At 35.6% G+C, this 14,318-nt stretch overlaps 1 protein-coding gene across 1 annotated transcript; it reads left to right on the top strand.

Moving 5' to 3' along the window:
- Positions 1 to 7,137: 7,137 nt before the first annotated feature.
- LOC117328656 (GRIP and coiled-coil domain-containing protein 2-like) lies at positions 7,138 to 8,365 on the top strand. Its single transcript, XM_033886099.1, has 3 exons — positions 7,138 to 7,507; positions 7,876 to 7,976; positions 8,258 to 8,365. The coding sequence occupies exons 1-3, from the start codon at positions 7,363 to 7,365 to the stop codon at positions 8,348 to 8,350; spliced, it is 339 nt and encodes a 112-aa protein (XP_033741990.1). The 5' UTR covers positions 7,138 to 7,362; the 3' UTR covers positions 8,351 to 8,365.
- The last annotated feature ends 5,953 nt before the right edge of the window (positions 8,366 to 14,318 follow it).

Consider the following 14,318-nt stretch of genomic DNA (forward strand, 5'->3'; position numbering starts at 1 on the left):
TTTACATGAATCCAACAGCTGCAGAAGCATCGTGGGAAACAGAAGTAAAGTGGGAAAATATACATGTTTTCGTTATTATTGCACGCGTCTAACAAGATCAATCACACATATGTAACATTTTAGAATTAAGTTTTTAAAATAATTAGTAATGATGGACAAAGCATAAAACAAGTCTATTTTCCAACACTGCCCCCTGTGTGATGGGTGCGTCTCGTTCTGAATTCAAGATGGCGGCACAAATGAAAAGTGATGGACATGTTATCTGTGACGAAAAAAAACAGCTTATAATTTCCCTATTAAAACTTGTAAAACTAGTTGTATGACACTGGACACTTCTAATAAATTGAGTATCACTTTATATCCTGCAGAACATCTTGGAAACTACTGGTAATGTGTTTAAATTAAAATCACAAAATGATAGTTGATATATATTCCCACAAATGAAATGCAAAAAACAGGCAACACTTTCACTGTCGGCGTCTGCACAGAGGTTTCCGTGCAAAAACTCAAATTCCTTTCATCAGTCTGTCTAAGTGAGACATGTTGCACAATTAATATGTATGGCATATGAACTTTAATTTATGTCTGACAGATCTTATCTCAAACATCACACAACATTTTATTTGGATTTTCAAGGGTATTACAATAAAGAATGAAGTGTAGTGAGGGGCGATAACTCATTAGTTAGTAATGATAGTACGAGCTAATTCCCGATTTTTGCCGGCTATTGTAGCAATTTGGGGGTGGAAAAAATGACACATACAATTTTGATGGGCTTTTGAACCATTGTAAAACTCGGCTCCATCTAGGTCTGGATGTATCTGGTATCCCTGTGGAAATTCGTAATGATGAGATATTTTGGGTCAAACATGCCAAAATTGTCATTTTGACTAAGAGGTTCTGTTAAAACCACCCTCAAAATTCGAAAAAAAATCCAGAAACATATACAATGCACATGTAAATAGATAAATGTTTCCTGAAGAAAACCGTCTGTTTAGTTTTTCAATATCTTTATCAGAACGGTCACAATGTTGTTTTGAAAATGGCCTATTTTTTCTACCTTCTCAGTATTTTTCCACTCAACAGTGGTATTTTGCTATAGCAGACGATCGCATGTTCTGATGACGTAACGCCCATCCTGAACTCGTCACGAAAGTTTGTTGTGGAAGCCGCATTTTGATTGAAGTGCTTGGTGAGCTGGGTTCAGTTGTATTTTACTGTTACTGCCAGTATATATTGCTATTTTTTCAATATCAGAGGCAATGCTCCAGGATATAGATGCTTTGTCACGATCATTGTATGTCGCTTTTCACAAACATGCATGCGAAAAATCAAACCAGCGTTCAGAATGTCAAACAAATTCCTGAAGCCTCGTAGGCCTAACGCTGACAGTAAGTAAACTTGTTTGTTTACGTTGATATAAACAAACGACAGTAGATATGCACGAAGAATAGTTCCCGTTTATTTGCTATTTACTGTAGGGATAGGCCTGCTTTGTCTCCAAATTTAATTGATTTGATATTTCGATAGTCTGTGTATTTGTATAGCCTCGCCAGTGATGCTTGTTTACGTCTAAAAATACCAACGGGAATCTCCAGATTGAGGTGACAAATTAAATATACACAGAACCATGTTCTCTCAGACACTAGGCTATCTCGTGAACGAGCACACCTGAGACTACTACTCTGCAACTTCTCTGATATATGAATTACTTTGTGAAAAAAGAAATGAAATATAATTTTTGATTTTTACCGATGATATACTGACATAGACTTACTAGAGTCCCGCGGTGAAGGGATGCCTTACTCGGGCACGTCTGTCTTACTACCTATACTGACAGTATATACTCGCACGAGAAAGACTAGCATTATCGATGAACATTATACAAATCACTACAATCATATGTAGAACGCAGGCGACTTAAATATGACTAAGATTTCATTTAATTTTGTAGAACTATTTAAATTGAACCATCTACACTGCGGACTGGAAACTTCCTGCATGGAATATTCAATAACGTCAGCCAGTGTGACATTTTACGATTTGATAGACCAGTTCAAACTATTCAAATTATTTGCTTCACATTACATTATCAACAACTTTTTTTTTTGCAATTAATTCATTTTTGAAATTTTTAATGAAATAGTATAGTACTGGTATATTATATTTAAATGTTTACAACTTGAAATTAAAGTCTGTAACATGCCCTTGATTGAGACTGTGCATTTGGACAGGTTAAATCATATCGTCTTTTGCATACATGTAAATAAACAAAATTAATATAGTAAATTTTCAAACTCTTTGTTTCATATACCATACAACATATTTAAATCTTTCGCTTGCATACACCGAAGAATTAATTAATGCAAAAAAGCTGTTCTGACAAATTTATGCTAAAATATTGTGAATTATTATGTTGCATTAAGTTAAACTCAGTTACAGGGTGTGAAAACATGTTATGTAATTTGTTTTGTAATATTTTTGTTTTAAAATTCATTTAAACTTATTACAAAAGGTATTATAGCAAATTATTTGACAAAATCAGAGTTACCAGAATTCAACTTTCACAGTGTTTACAAATCAGTCTTCAAAATTTCATCTGCACACAGGTAGAAATTAGTGGATTTTCAAATATCTTTGCCTCAAATACCATATTCCAACATATTTAAACCTTTTGCTCGCATGCGCCGAAGGAAATAATGTGCGAGAAAGCTGTTCTGACAAATTTATGCTAAAATATTGTCTATTATTATGTCGCATTAAGTTAAGTTAATTTTGGTGTTAAAACATGTTATGTTATTTTTTGTAAAATTTTGATTTAAAATTAATTTCAACTTATTACAAAAGGTATTATAGAAAATTATTTGACAAAATCAGAGTAACCAGAATTCAGCTATCACAATTTTACAAAATAGTCCTCGAAATGTCATCTGCACACAGGAAAATTAGTGGATTTTCAAGTATCTTTGCCTCAAATAGCATACCTACATATTTAAACCTTTCGCTCGCATGCACCAAAGAAAACAATGTGCGAGAAAGCTGTTCTGATAAATTCATACTAAAATATTGTCAATTATTATGTTGCATTAAGTTAAACTCGGTTATTTTGGGTATGAAAACATGAAGTGTAATTTTTTATTATCTTTTTAAATCAATTTTAACTTATTGCAAAAGATATTATATAATATTACTTGATAAAATTACAAAACTCCCAATATCTTATCACTATTTTACAAAATATTCTGATTCAAATTATCATTTACAAACAGGTAAACATGAGTAAATTTTCAAATATTTTTACCTCAAATACTGTACCATACCAACATATTTTAATTTTTTATTTACATGTGAAAAAAATATGTTCTTGATGGCATGTGAAGGGCCTCCTATATGTTGTTAAGTGAGGTAGTCACTAGCTACTACAAGGAGACCCTACCTCAAAATGACACTGGCTGTTCAGGGGGTGATAATCCCAGCAAACATAACAACACAAACATAGTTAAGAGTAAGGCATGTCATTTATTTTCAGTGCTGTTAATCGATGGAACGCGACAGGCCTCCTGCATGTTGTTCAGTGAGGTAGTCACCAACTACTACCCAGCCTCAAACTAAGAGATGCCACTTATTTTTCAGAAACCTGCCAAACTGGTGTACACTGCTACCTCATAAGAGGTTAAAAAAAACATGATTTTTTACGCTTGATTAAGCTTCATTAAAAAATGAATTTTAGCTCAAATTCACTTAAAATTTGAAACTTGCTAATTACCTTATTTGTGATCTGGCAAATTTAAAGATAAAAACAGATAACTTGCTCACCTGGTCTCATGTATTCAATTAATTATCAGTTATAATGAAGTGATTACTGAATAAATTATTCAATGTTTTATAACAAACTCAAAATGACTGATTGGGTATGGCATAATCCATATAGGCTGAATACTGGTTGATTTTGCCCGCTTTGTGAACTCTTAAATTTTGGACACAGGATTTTGACATCATTTACATGACATTTTAAAATCTTAGATGGCATGTCACTATTTTATTGATTAGATTACTGTGGGTGTGTAACAGAGCACATGATTAATTAAATTTAAATCGCTGTCATCACTAGGAATCAAACCCAGGACCTCTGGCTTACTAGTCTTACGCTCAACCGAGCGAGCTATAGAGAAGATCTCTCTAGCTGAGCGGTATATTGCGGCTAGTATTTACCAGGTTACATATTCCCCCTCCAGGAAAGAACTCGTGATGCTTGTGGAGCATTCCTGATTATTATTCCCGGGACTCTACGTGGGCGCCAATGTAACAGAGCGCATGATCGATTAATTAAATTTAAATCACTGCCTCTGCTAGGAATCAAACCCGGGACCTCTGGCTTACTAGTCTTATGCTCAACCGATTGAACTAAATTGAAGATCTCTCTAGTTGAGCGGCATATTGCGGCTAGTATTTACAGGGTTACAAGTGCATAATCTATTGTTTGTTAGCTGGGTTTATCGCCATATGAAGATCTAGAGTCAGGATCTGCTTGTAGTAGTCGGTGGCTACCTCATTGAATAACACACGAGATATTGGGATTGGATAGATGCTAATTAAATCAACATGCCATATTCCAGAAACCTGTAGAATTGTGAGAATTATTACAAGATAACTTATAATTATAACCAATACATAATTAAGTCCTCCACTTAATGAAATTTGACACTCAGAGGCTTCTAATTATTGGTGGAAATTGTGATATTGTTTGATTTTGATGAAATTTGGTATGTAGGTACATCATTAGACACCGGTCCCTCTCGTAGCCTCCCTTTCACATTTAAACAAAATGGCTGCCAATCCTTTGTCAAAATTCAAATATTGTTCGATTTTGATGAAATTTGATATATAGAAACATCCTTGGACACAAGTCCCTCTTGTAGCCTCAATTTCACATTTAAGCAAAATGGCCGCCAATTATCGGCCTCTGATTGGTCCAGATTTAGATATTTTCGATTTTGATGAAATTTGATATGTAGGAACACCCTTGGGCACAAGTCCCTCTTGTGGCCTCAATTTTACATTTAAACAAGATGGCCGCCAATTCTCAGCCTCTGATTGGTCCGGGTTTAGATATCGTCCGATTTTGATGAAATTTGGTATCTAAGTTCATCAATGGACACCGGTCCCTCTCAAAGCCTCACTTTCACAATTAAACCAAATGGCCGCCAATTCATGGCCTCTGATTGGTCCAAATTTAGATATTGTTCGATTTTGATGAAATTTGATATGTAGGAACATCTTTGGACACAAGTCTCTCTTGTAGCCTCAATTTCACATTTAAACAAAATGGCCGCCAATTCTCGGCCTCTGATTGGTCCGGATTTAGATATCGTTTGATTTTAATAAAATTTAGTATTTTGGTACTTATTTCGGACCACACGATACCTCTCGTTGCCCCAATTCTCGGCCTCTGATTGGTCCAGATTCCGATATCTGATTTTGATGATATTTGGTATATAGGTACATCATTGAACACCGGTCGCTCTCGTAGCCTCACTTCACGTTTAAACAAAATGGTCGCCAATTCCTGGTCTATCATTGGTCGAAATGTAGAAAATGTTCAATTTTAATTAGATTTGATATATGGGGATATTAAGGGGACTGAAAATTCAACTTTATGCGTTTTGTTGCCTTTACGAGCAACACAGTCTTTTTATTGGTCGAAACTTAGATATTGATTGATTTTGACAAAACGTGCTTACACAGAGTTATCGGCCCTTACTACACTTCATTCCATCTGTGACATCCTTCAGGTGTCACCCTCTAGTATACAAAATGATCCAATGAACTACCTGTTATCAGTGTAATAAAATCTGTATTAATTTTTGTTATACTGTATAAATGAAGTATGACCTACTTTGTGCCAGGACTGACAGTTCCCATGGTTTCCAATGTCATTGCTTATAATGGCATCATATTTAACATCACCAAAGAAAGAGGTACCAAATAAGAATATCACCAATTTAGATTGTTTCCATCAATTTCAAAAGTGAATTGTAAGTTATGTGATATTTCCATCTTGTGTGAGATTTATAAAAGTATTGATGATTTATTCTTTGTTTTTATTCTCCAGATACCAGACTGTAGTTCTTTGTACTATTCAGACTCCCAAGAGGATACAACAAGTCTTCAAAGTTTTGCAAGTTAACCAAACTCTTCACTTAACTAATCGCAGCAAAATATCACCTCAACAGCAAGCTCGTCACACTTGTTTCCACCGAATGTCACTTCAACAGCAAGCTCGTCACACTTGTTTCCACCGAATGTCACTTCAACAGCAAGCTCGTCACACTTGCTCCCACCGAAAATGTCACCTCAACAGCAAGCTCGTCACATTTGTTTCAACTGAATGTCACCTCAACAGCAAGCTCGTCACACTTGTTCCCATCGAATGGTAATTAGGTCATACCACAGGTGTTGCAGGTAAATAGGTCATACCACATGTGTTATGGGTAAATATACATTATTCCACAAAATACATTTTGGTCAGTTTTATATATTGGGGAAGTGAATGATGAAATAACTTTGTCGGATATAGCACAACACAGAGTCACAAAGAGCATTCACTATATCCACTTTGCTTTATCATATTTATACAAGTATTTGCAAATCTTTACCTATTAAGACTTAATCATTTGTATCAATATTAGTCAGTTGTGTTCAGCTTAAGTAATACCTTGACTATATTTGGTAAACTTGGATCATGGTAAACAAAGACATATGGAATACTAAAACCTAAACTAAGGTTTGAGGATTGGCAGTAATGTTTTTATTCTTCATAACTTTTCAATACACAAAAATCATGTAACAAGACCTATTTTTCGGCATAGCCGTATAATTTTCTTTTGTTCTTGGATATGACGCGACAGGTGGCGTTACTGGTCAACAAGATGAAGCATGTGATTGGTCAATGCAGCGGTAAATGCAAAATGCAGACATGCAGTTAAAGACGAAACAAAATTAAGATTGAATGCAAGATGAATAAGTGGATGTATCTATTCAAATGACACATTAATAAAATCATATTCCTGATTCAAATGCTGTCTTATTATCACCAAAAATGATTCAAACCGATATAATTTTGTTATCCGTGCTTAAACTGCGCATTTATTAAGTAGTTCGTTAATTCATTTCACCAGAAGTTTTACATTATAAACACCAGCATTTAAACTATGCCGTTTATCTTTTTTAAAGATACTTCTTGTTTCTGGTATTTTTTGTTAAGTATCTTGGCCATTTTAGAGCGTCAAAACAGGAATGACAAGACTTATAATTGTGTGGAATTCTTCTTTTCTATAATAACAGGAAGCAAATCAGAGTAACATGATGGATCTGGAGATAGCAGACTACGAGCGGACAGTCCAGGCATTAAATATGCAGTTGACAGAGAAAGACACTGCTATAGGAGAGCTGAAGGTGGAGATAAAGAGAAAGGAGGAGAGAGTCAAGTCTCTACAGGAACAGATAGGTAAATTGTCTTGAATATATATAGAGAATAAGAGAGAGAGAGAGTCAAATCTCTTTTAAGGTAGACTTTTGTTGCATACAAGGATTTCATTGTCAGTTTTACTTTCACTATCGCCTTCCTTGAAACCATAATGAGAACAAATCCATCCAGATTAAAAGTACCTGGTATTCCAGGATTTCTTTGTTGCATCATCATCATCATCATCGTCGTCGTCGTCGTCGTCATCGTCACAGAACAAACTAATCTAGATCAAGGCACCTGGTGCCCATACACATCATATATAATACTTACATTATGAAATAAAATGAATAAACAGGCATTTATTTCCATTAAAGATAACATTGTGAGATGTATTTGTGTTTCTACAGAGGCTGTTGATGAACAAAGAAACCAGTCAGAAGAGAGAGGCAACAAATTCAAACAGATGCTGGTCAAAACTAAAAAGGAGCTTGCTGATGCTAAGAAATGGGTAGGTAAATGAAAGAAGACTTGACCTTGACAGGAGGAAGAAATTGATCTGTAAAATGTGATCTTTGACCTGGATTTCTAAAATGATATGTAGAGTGGGTTGGAAATATGACATGATAATGTGGTACAGAAATGAACTTTGAACAGAGCTACTATTTTCCTCTTTCCTCAGAGATATATTGTAGCTGTAATTAACCATATTCTATTATGTGAACCAGATACATTTATATACCAGAGTTGTACTTCCACTCTTTCTATGACCATTGTTTATTTCTTCATCAGGAAACAGAACAGCGGTCCTCAGATGCTCACCTTCGAGGTGAGATGGAGAATCTTAACCAACAGTTGGAGGAAAACAAGGTGAGCTGTTTGTAGTGGTGTTCCCATACTTATTTGTTTCCTAGTTTTATCTCCTCGTGAACAGCCAGGGTCATTTTGAAGCGGGTCTTGTAGTAGTTGGTGACTACCTCACCTGACTAACATATGGTAGCCCTGTCTCATACCATCCAGAGCAATACAGGTAAAGTGTCCTGCCCAAGGACACAACCATGACAACACAGACCGGCCCACTTTTCAGCCTCCCAAGAAACACAGACTGACACGGTAGGGAGGGTCAAACAACAACTAAGTGTCTTCGCCTGAGATCACATGACCCGGTACTTTAACCGACTGAGCTAACATTAGACATAGCATTTCACGCGCGCAAAGTAATTTGCGTTCAAGGGGGGGCAACTCTTACAACATCGTGTGCTTGTGTTTACATCTGACAGTCCTTAGATTTATTATATCGTCGGTGTCGGTTTTGAAACGTTGGATTTAACTGTAAAAATACACACCTTCTGAAATAAATATATATCATATCAGCTATAAACCAATAGGGCTACATGGTTAAAAGATAAGACATTTCATCTGAGCGAAAATATAACTCCGTTAGGCCTACTGTACTAGACTAGGCCTACAGGCTTGTTGTAACAGTTAAACTTACAGTGCAGTACAGACGGACTTTACCTTCGTTATTCTATCAAACTCATTTCAGCGTTTTTTCAAAGTATTGCATGTTGATAGAACTTCTTTTTCTCGGATATTGACAATTTGATCACATCCACGTCTAAAGTCGGTCAAGTAAGGCAATTTTTTTATCGGCGAATAATTCATTCGTTCATCACTTAACCACAAAAGGAATAAAATTTGTGTGCAAACTTAGTTTGCCAAAATCGGGTATGATCTTTCAGAATATCATGCATAAGTATTTAAATATATTAAAAACGTCAAATGAAAAAATAAAAAAATTGAAGAAAAGGGCTGGCGGAGGGATACTTTTGCCAGAAATTTGGTAGTGATATGAGAGAAAAAGACTCTTTCAATATGTGTGTATGTAGAATAGGGATATTCCACCCTCGGGATCACAAAATGTGGTAAAACCCTCGGCAAGCCTCGGGTTTCACCACATTTGTGACCCCTCGGGTGGAATATCCCTATCCTACATATACACATATAAAAGAGTCTTATATTCATCATTTCAAAATCTATGTGCCTGTATAAATTGTAGATATCAATGAGTGAACTGGCTGGAGAAAACCAAAAGTTGAAGGAGAAAACGAAATCATTGTCAGACTCTAACCAGCGGACAATTAGGTCATTACAAAGTCAGATGATGTGGAGGTGGCAAGGAGTGAGCAGGGGGCCATACAAGCTGAATATGAAAGTTACAAGGTAAACATGAGTCGAACCTTATTTTGTGGTATATAGAGAACATTTAAAGATGACACATTGTCAACAGTATTATACACAGCTTCTCTCAAAAAGCATAAAATAGAACCAACTCTATTGAGATAAATGATTAAAACCAAGATATAAAAAAGATAAAACCTGAAACTGGTAAGAATACTTTAAAACAGAAAAACAACTCATCAGTAAGAAAATCAATAACATTCTCATTGGTCAAAAATAAAGTGATATGTCCACACTGCCATGGATAGATATCACTTCATATCTACAAAAGTTTGAAAGATAGCAGTTATATCACAAATATCAAAATGGATTTTAATCTGATAACTTGCTTTCAAAAATATAAAATTTCACATTGTAAATACATTGGTGTTGTCTGTTAATTTATAATGTAAGATGTACAAAATGTTATCAAATATTTACCTGTAGGTGCGGGTACACAGTGTGTTGAAGCAGCAGAAGAAACCGTCACAGGAACCAAATGAACAGGAAAGAGAGAAAAGTAAGTAACCTTATATCAGCTACTGCAGTAAAAAATTTGAATTTTAGCCCACTATCATCAGATAGTAGCCTCTTCAAATTGGCCTGCGTCTGTGGTCAGTCCATACCTCCCTCCGTAAACTTTCCCTTGGTACTTTTTTATGCATAATGCATTTTTGGACTGATCGGAAAAACAATATGGCCGACTGGCAGCCATCTTAGATTTTGACAATGTCAGGTTGCTCCATCTATATCGTGTTATATAAAGTTATTAAATGTTTTGAGTGAAGAGAGAACGTTCAATGGTGGGCGCCAAGATCCCTCTAGGGTTCTCTTGTTATCCCTATGAATGATATATTTTGACATTGAATGGAAAACATTTTAAGTTTTTATTCATTTTCATGAGTTTGATAAAATTCAGTTTGTCACTGGTTAAAATGATGTCTTTGTCTGTTGTTATGTTTAACTTGACATGGAACTTGTATTTCAGGGAGGGACTAGAGAAAGCTGTTGAACAGCTGAAGAATAAATTACAGGAAACAAGGTTAGTTCACCAGAATATATTACTACATCATAATTTATGTCCATTAAAACCTCCTTAGATTGTCATTAATGTTTGTCAGATGCAAATTCTATAATTTAAATTCTTCCATTGAATTTGAAATTAAAATCGTGTGCGTGGCATTTAATTTTAAAATTTGAGTTAAGGTATGCAGGTATCAGAATTACATGATTAGCTAATCTGTGTTGGTGTTTTACAGTGAGGCTTTGAGCAGTACGAAACAGGAAGTGTCAGTGTTACAGGAAGTGTCAGTGTTACAGGAAGTGTCAGTGTTACAGGAAGTGTCAGTGTTACAGGAAGTGTCAGTGTTACAGGAAGTGTCAGTGTTACAGGAAGAACAGGACCGTCTCCTACAGAGACACAATAAGGTGTTACTAGATATACAGGAGAAAGAGGAACACTACCGGAAAAGGTAGGTGTTTGTCGCCATTATTGTTTCAGGGTCTTAACAGCGACTTTTAACATACAGTTTCCACAATATTTCTTTTCTTTAAAGTACACAATTTATATAATATGTTCTGATACATTTCAAAATAATGAAATTGTCACTACTGTGTTGTCCGTATTGTCCACTATTATACCTGTCTGGTTTCCTTACTAAGTCATAATGTGTCAGAGGTGAATTGAGCAGAGTCTGCAGCCCTTTATGTAGGGTGGTGTAAATGGTGCAGTGTAGCGTAGGGTGGTGCAGGATGGCATATAGGGTGGCACATTGCTGCTGATGATATTGTATTTGTACATGTATTTACTTCACCGACAATCTGAGATATCAGATTCCTTAAATGTTTTCATCATCAAATCATTTTATTTTTCAAAAAAATGACATTCTGAACTTCCTATGTAGTTATGTATAAAACATCAAGTGATGTCCTATCGGGGTATAAAACATCAGGTGATGTCCTATCGGGGTATAAAACATCAAGTGGTGTCCTATCAATGTATAAAACATCAGGTGATGTCCTATCAGGGTATAAAACATCAAGTGATGTCCTATCAATGTATAAAACATCAGGTGATGTCCTATCGGGGTATAAAACATCAAGTGATGTCCTATCGGGGTATAAAACATCAGGTGATGTCCTATCGGGGTATAAAACATCAAGTGGTGTCCTATCAATGTATAAAACATCAGGTGATGTCCTATCAGGGTATAAAACATCAAGTGATGTCCTATCAATGTATAAAACATCAGGTGATGTCCTATCGGGGTATAAAACATCAAGTGATGTCCTATCGGGGTATAAAACATCAAGTGATGTCCTATCGGGGTATAAAACATCAAGTGATGTCCTATCGGGGTATAAAACATCAAGTGATGTCCTATCAGGGTATAAAACATCAAGTGATGTCCTATCGGGGTATAAAACATCAAGTGATGTCCTATCAGGGTATAAAACATCAAGTGATGTCCTATCGGGGTATAAAACATCAAGTGATGTCCTATCGGGGTATAAAACATCAAGTGATGTCCTATCGGGGTATAAAACATCAAGTGATGTCCTATCGGGGTATAAAACATCAAGTGATGTCCTATCGGGGTATAAAACATCAAGTGATGTCCTATCGGGGTATAAAACATCAGGTGATGTCCTATCAGGGTATAAAACATCAAGTGAAGTCCTATCAGGGTATAAAACATCAAGTGATGTCCTATCGGGGTATAAAACATCAAGTGATGTCCTATCAGGGTATAAAACATCAGGTGATGTCCTATCAATGTATAAAACATCAGGTGATGTCCTATCGGGGTATAAAACATCAAGTGATGTCCTATCAATGTATAAAACATCAGGTGATGTCCTATCGGGGTATAAAACATCAAGTGATGTCCTATCGGGGTATAACACATCAAGTGAAGTCCTATCAGGGTATAAAACATCAAGTGATGTCCTATCAGGGTATAAAACATCAAGTGATGTCCTATCAGGGTATAAAACATCAAGTGATGTCCTATCGGGGTATAAAACATCAAGTGATGTCCTATCGGGGTATAAAACATCAAGTGATGTCCTATCGGGGTATAAAACATTAAGTGATGTCCTATCGGGGTATAAAACATTAAGTGAAGTCCTATCGGGGTATAAAACATCAAGTGATATCCTATCAGGGTATAAAACATCAAGTGATGTCCTATCGGGGTATAAAACATTAAGTGAAGTCCTATCAGGGTATAAAACATCAAGTGATGTCCTATCAGGGTATAAAACATCAGGTGATGTCCTATCAGGGTATAAAACATCAGGTGAAGTCCTATGAGGGTATAAAACATCAAGTGATGTCATATCAGGGTATAAAACATCAAGTGATGTCCTATCGGGGTATAAAACATTAAGTGAAGTCCTATCAGGGTATAAAACATCAAGTGATGTCCTATCAGGGTATAAAACATCAGGTGATGTCCTATCGGGGTATAAAATATCAAGTGAAGTCCTATCGGGGTATAAAACATCAAGTGATGTCCTATCGGGGTATAAAACATCAGGTGATGTCCTATCGGGGTATAAAACATTAAGTGAAGTCCTATCGGGGTATAAAACATCAAGTGATGTCCTATCAGGGTATAAAACATCAAGTGAAGTCCTATCGGGGTATAAAACATTAAGTGATGTCCTATCAGGGTATAAAACATCAAGTGAAGTCCTATCAGGGTATAAAACATTAAGTGATGTCCTATCAGGGTATAAAACATCAAGTGAAATCCTATCGGGGTATAAAACATTAAGTGATGTCCTATCGGGGTATAAAACATTAAGTGAAGTCCTATCAGGGTATAAAACATCTGTTCAGTATTCTGGGCAGCGCCAGCAGCTTAATTGTTCAATAAATAATTTCAACGCATCTGTTTGTCTTCCCTCTTGTTTATTCCCGGGGTAACAACTAACAATTTACACAAATGCCGGAACACTAATTCCGGAAAAAGAGTTATAGTAATTTACGGAACCAAATCTCCGGATCAGTTTGATCCCACTACATTACATCCCCCCCGGCTTAACAAAATTTACCAAATTTTGGCACAATCAAACTGATTTAAAATTCATCACATAATTACATGTAATTGAAAATAAAATTGATCTATCAAGTAAAATGTATCCCATTTCTTTGGAACAAAGACAAGAATATATTCATACAAAGTAAGACAGAGTCACTATATAATCATAACAAGTCACAATGAGGTGTTGATATTGATAAATCATGGGATGAAATGAAGGTACAGATAGTTAATAATGAAATAGTCATATACATGTACTGTGATATCTGATTGCACCAAGTAATACCAAGTAATCAATCAAAGTGTACCACATTCAGGATAAAGTGAAAAATTTATATCACCCTAGTTAATCTCATTCTGACAGATATAATAATAGGTATAGCTCCCTTCTATGTTTGACTGACACAAGTTAACTATCAGAAAAGACTCTTATCCATGATAATAAAGCACACAATTATAACAATTGTTATTACAAAATGTAACGTGGCAATTCAACAGTGCATTTGTTCACAAGTATAGTGCTGATATAGTGTATGCATTTCATTAACTCATAATCATTTACCCACAATCAGTACTTCTCACAA

This window comes from Pecten maximus, chromosome 6 (assembly GCF_902652985.1).
Source record: "Pecten maximus chromosome 6, xPecMax1.1, whole genome shotgun sequence".
Taxonomy (NCBI): Eukaryota; Metazoa; Mollusca; class Bivalvia; order Pectinida; family Pectinidae; genus Pecten; species Pecten maximus.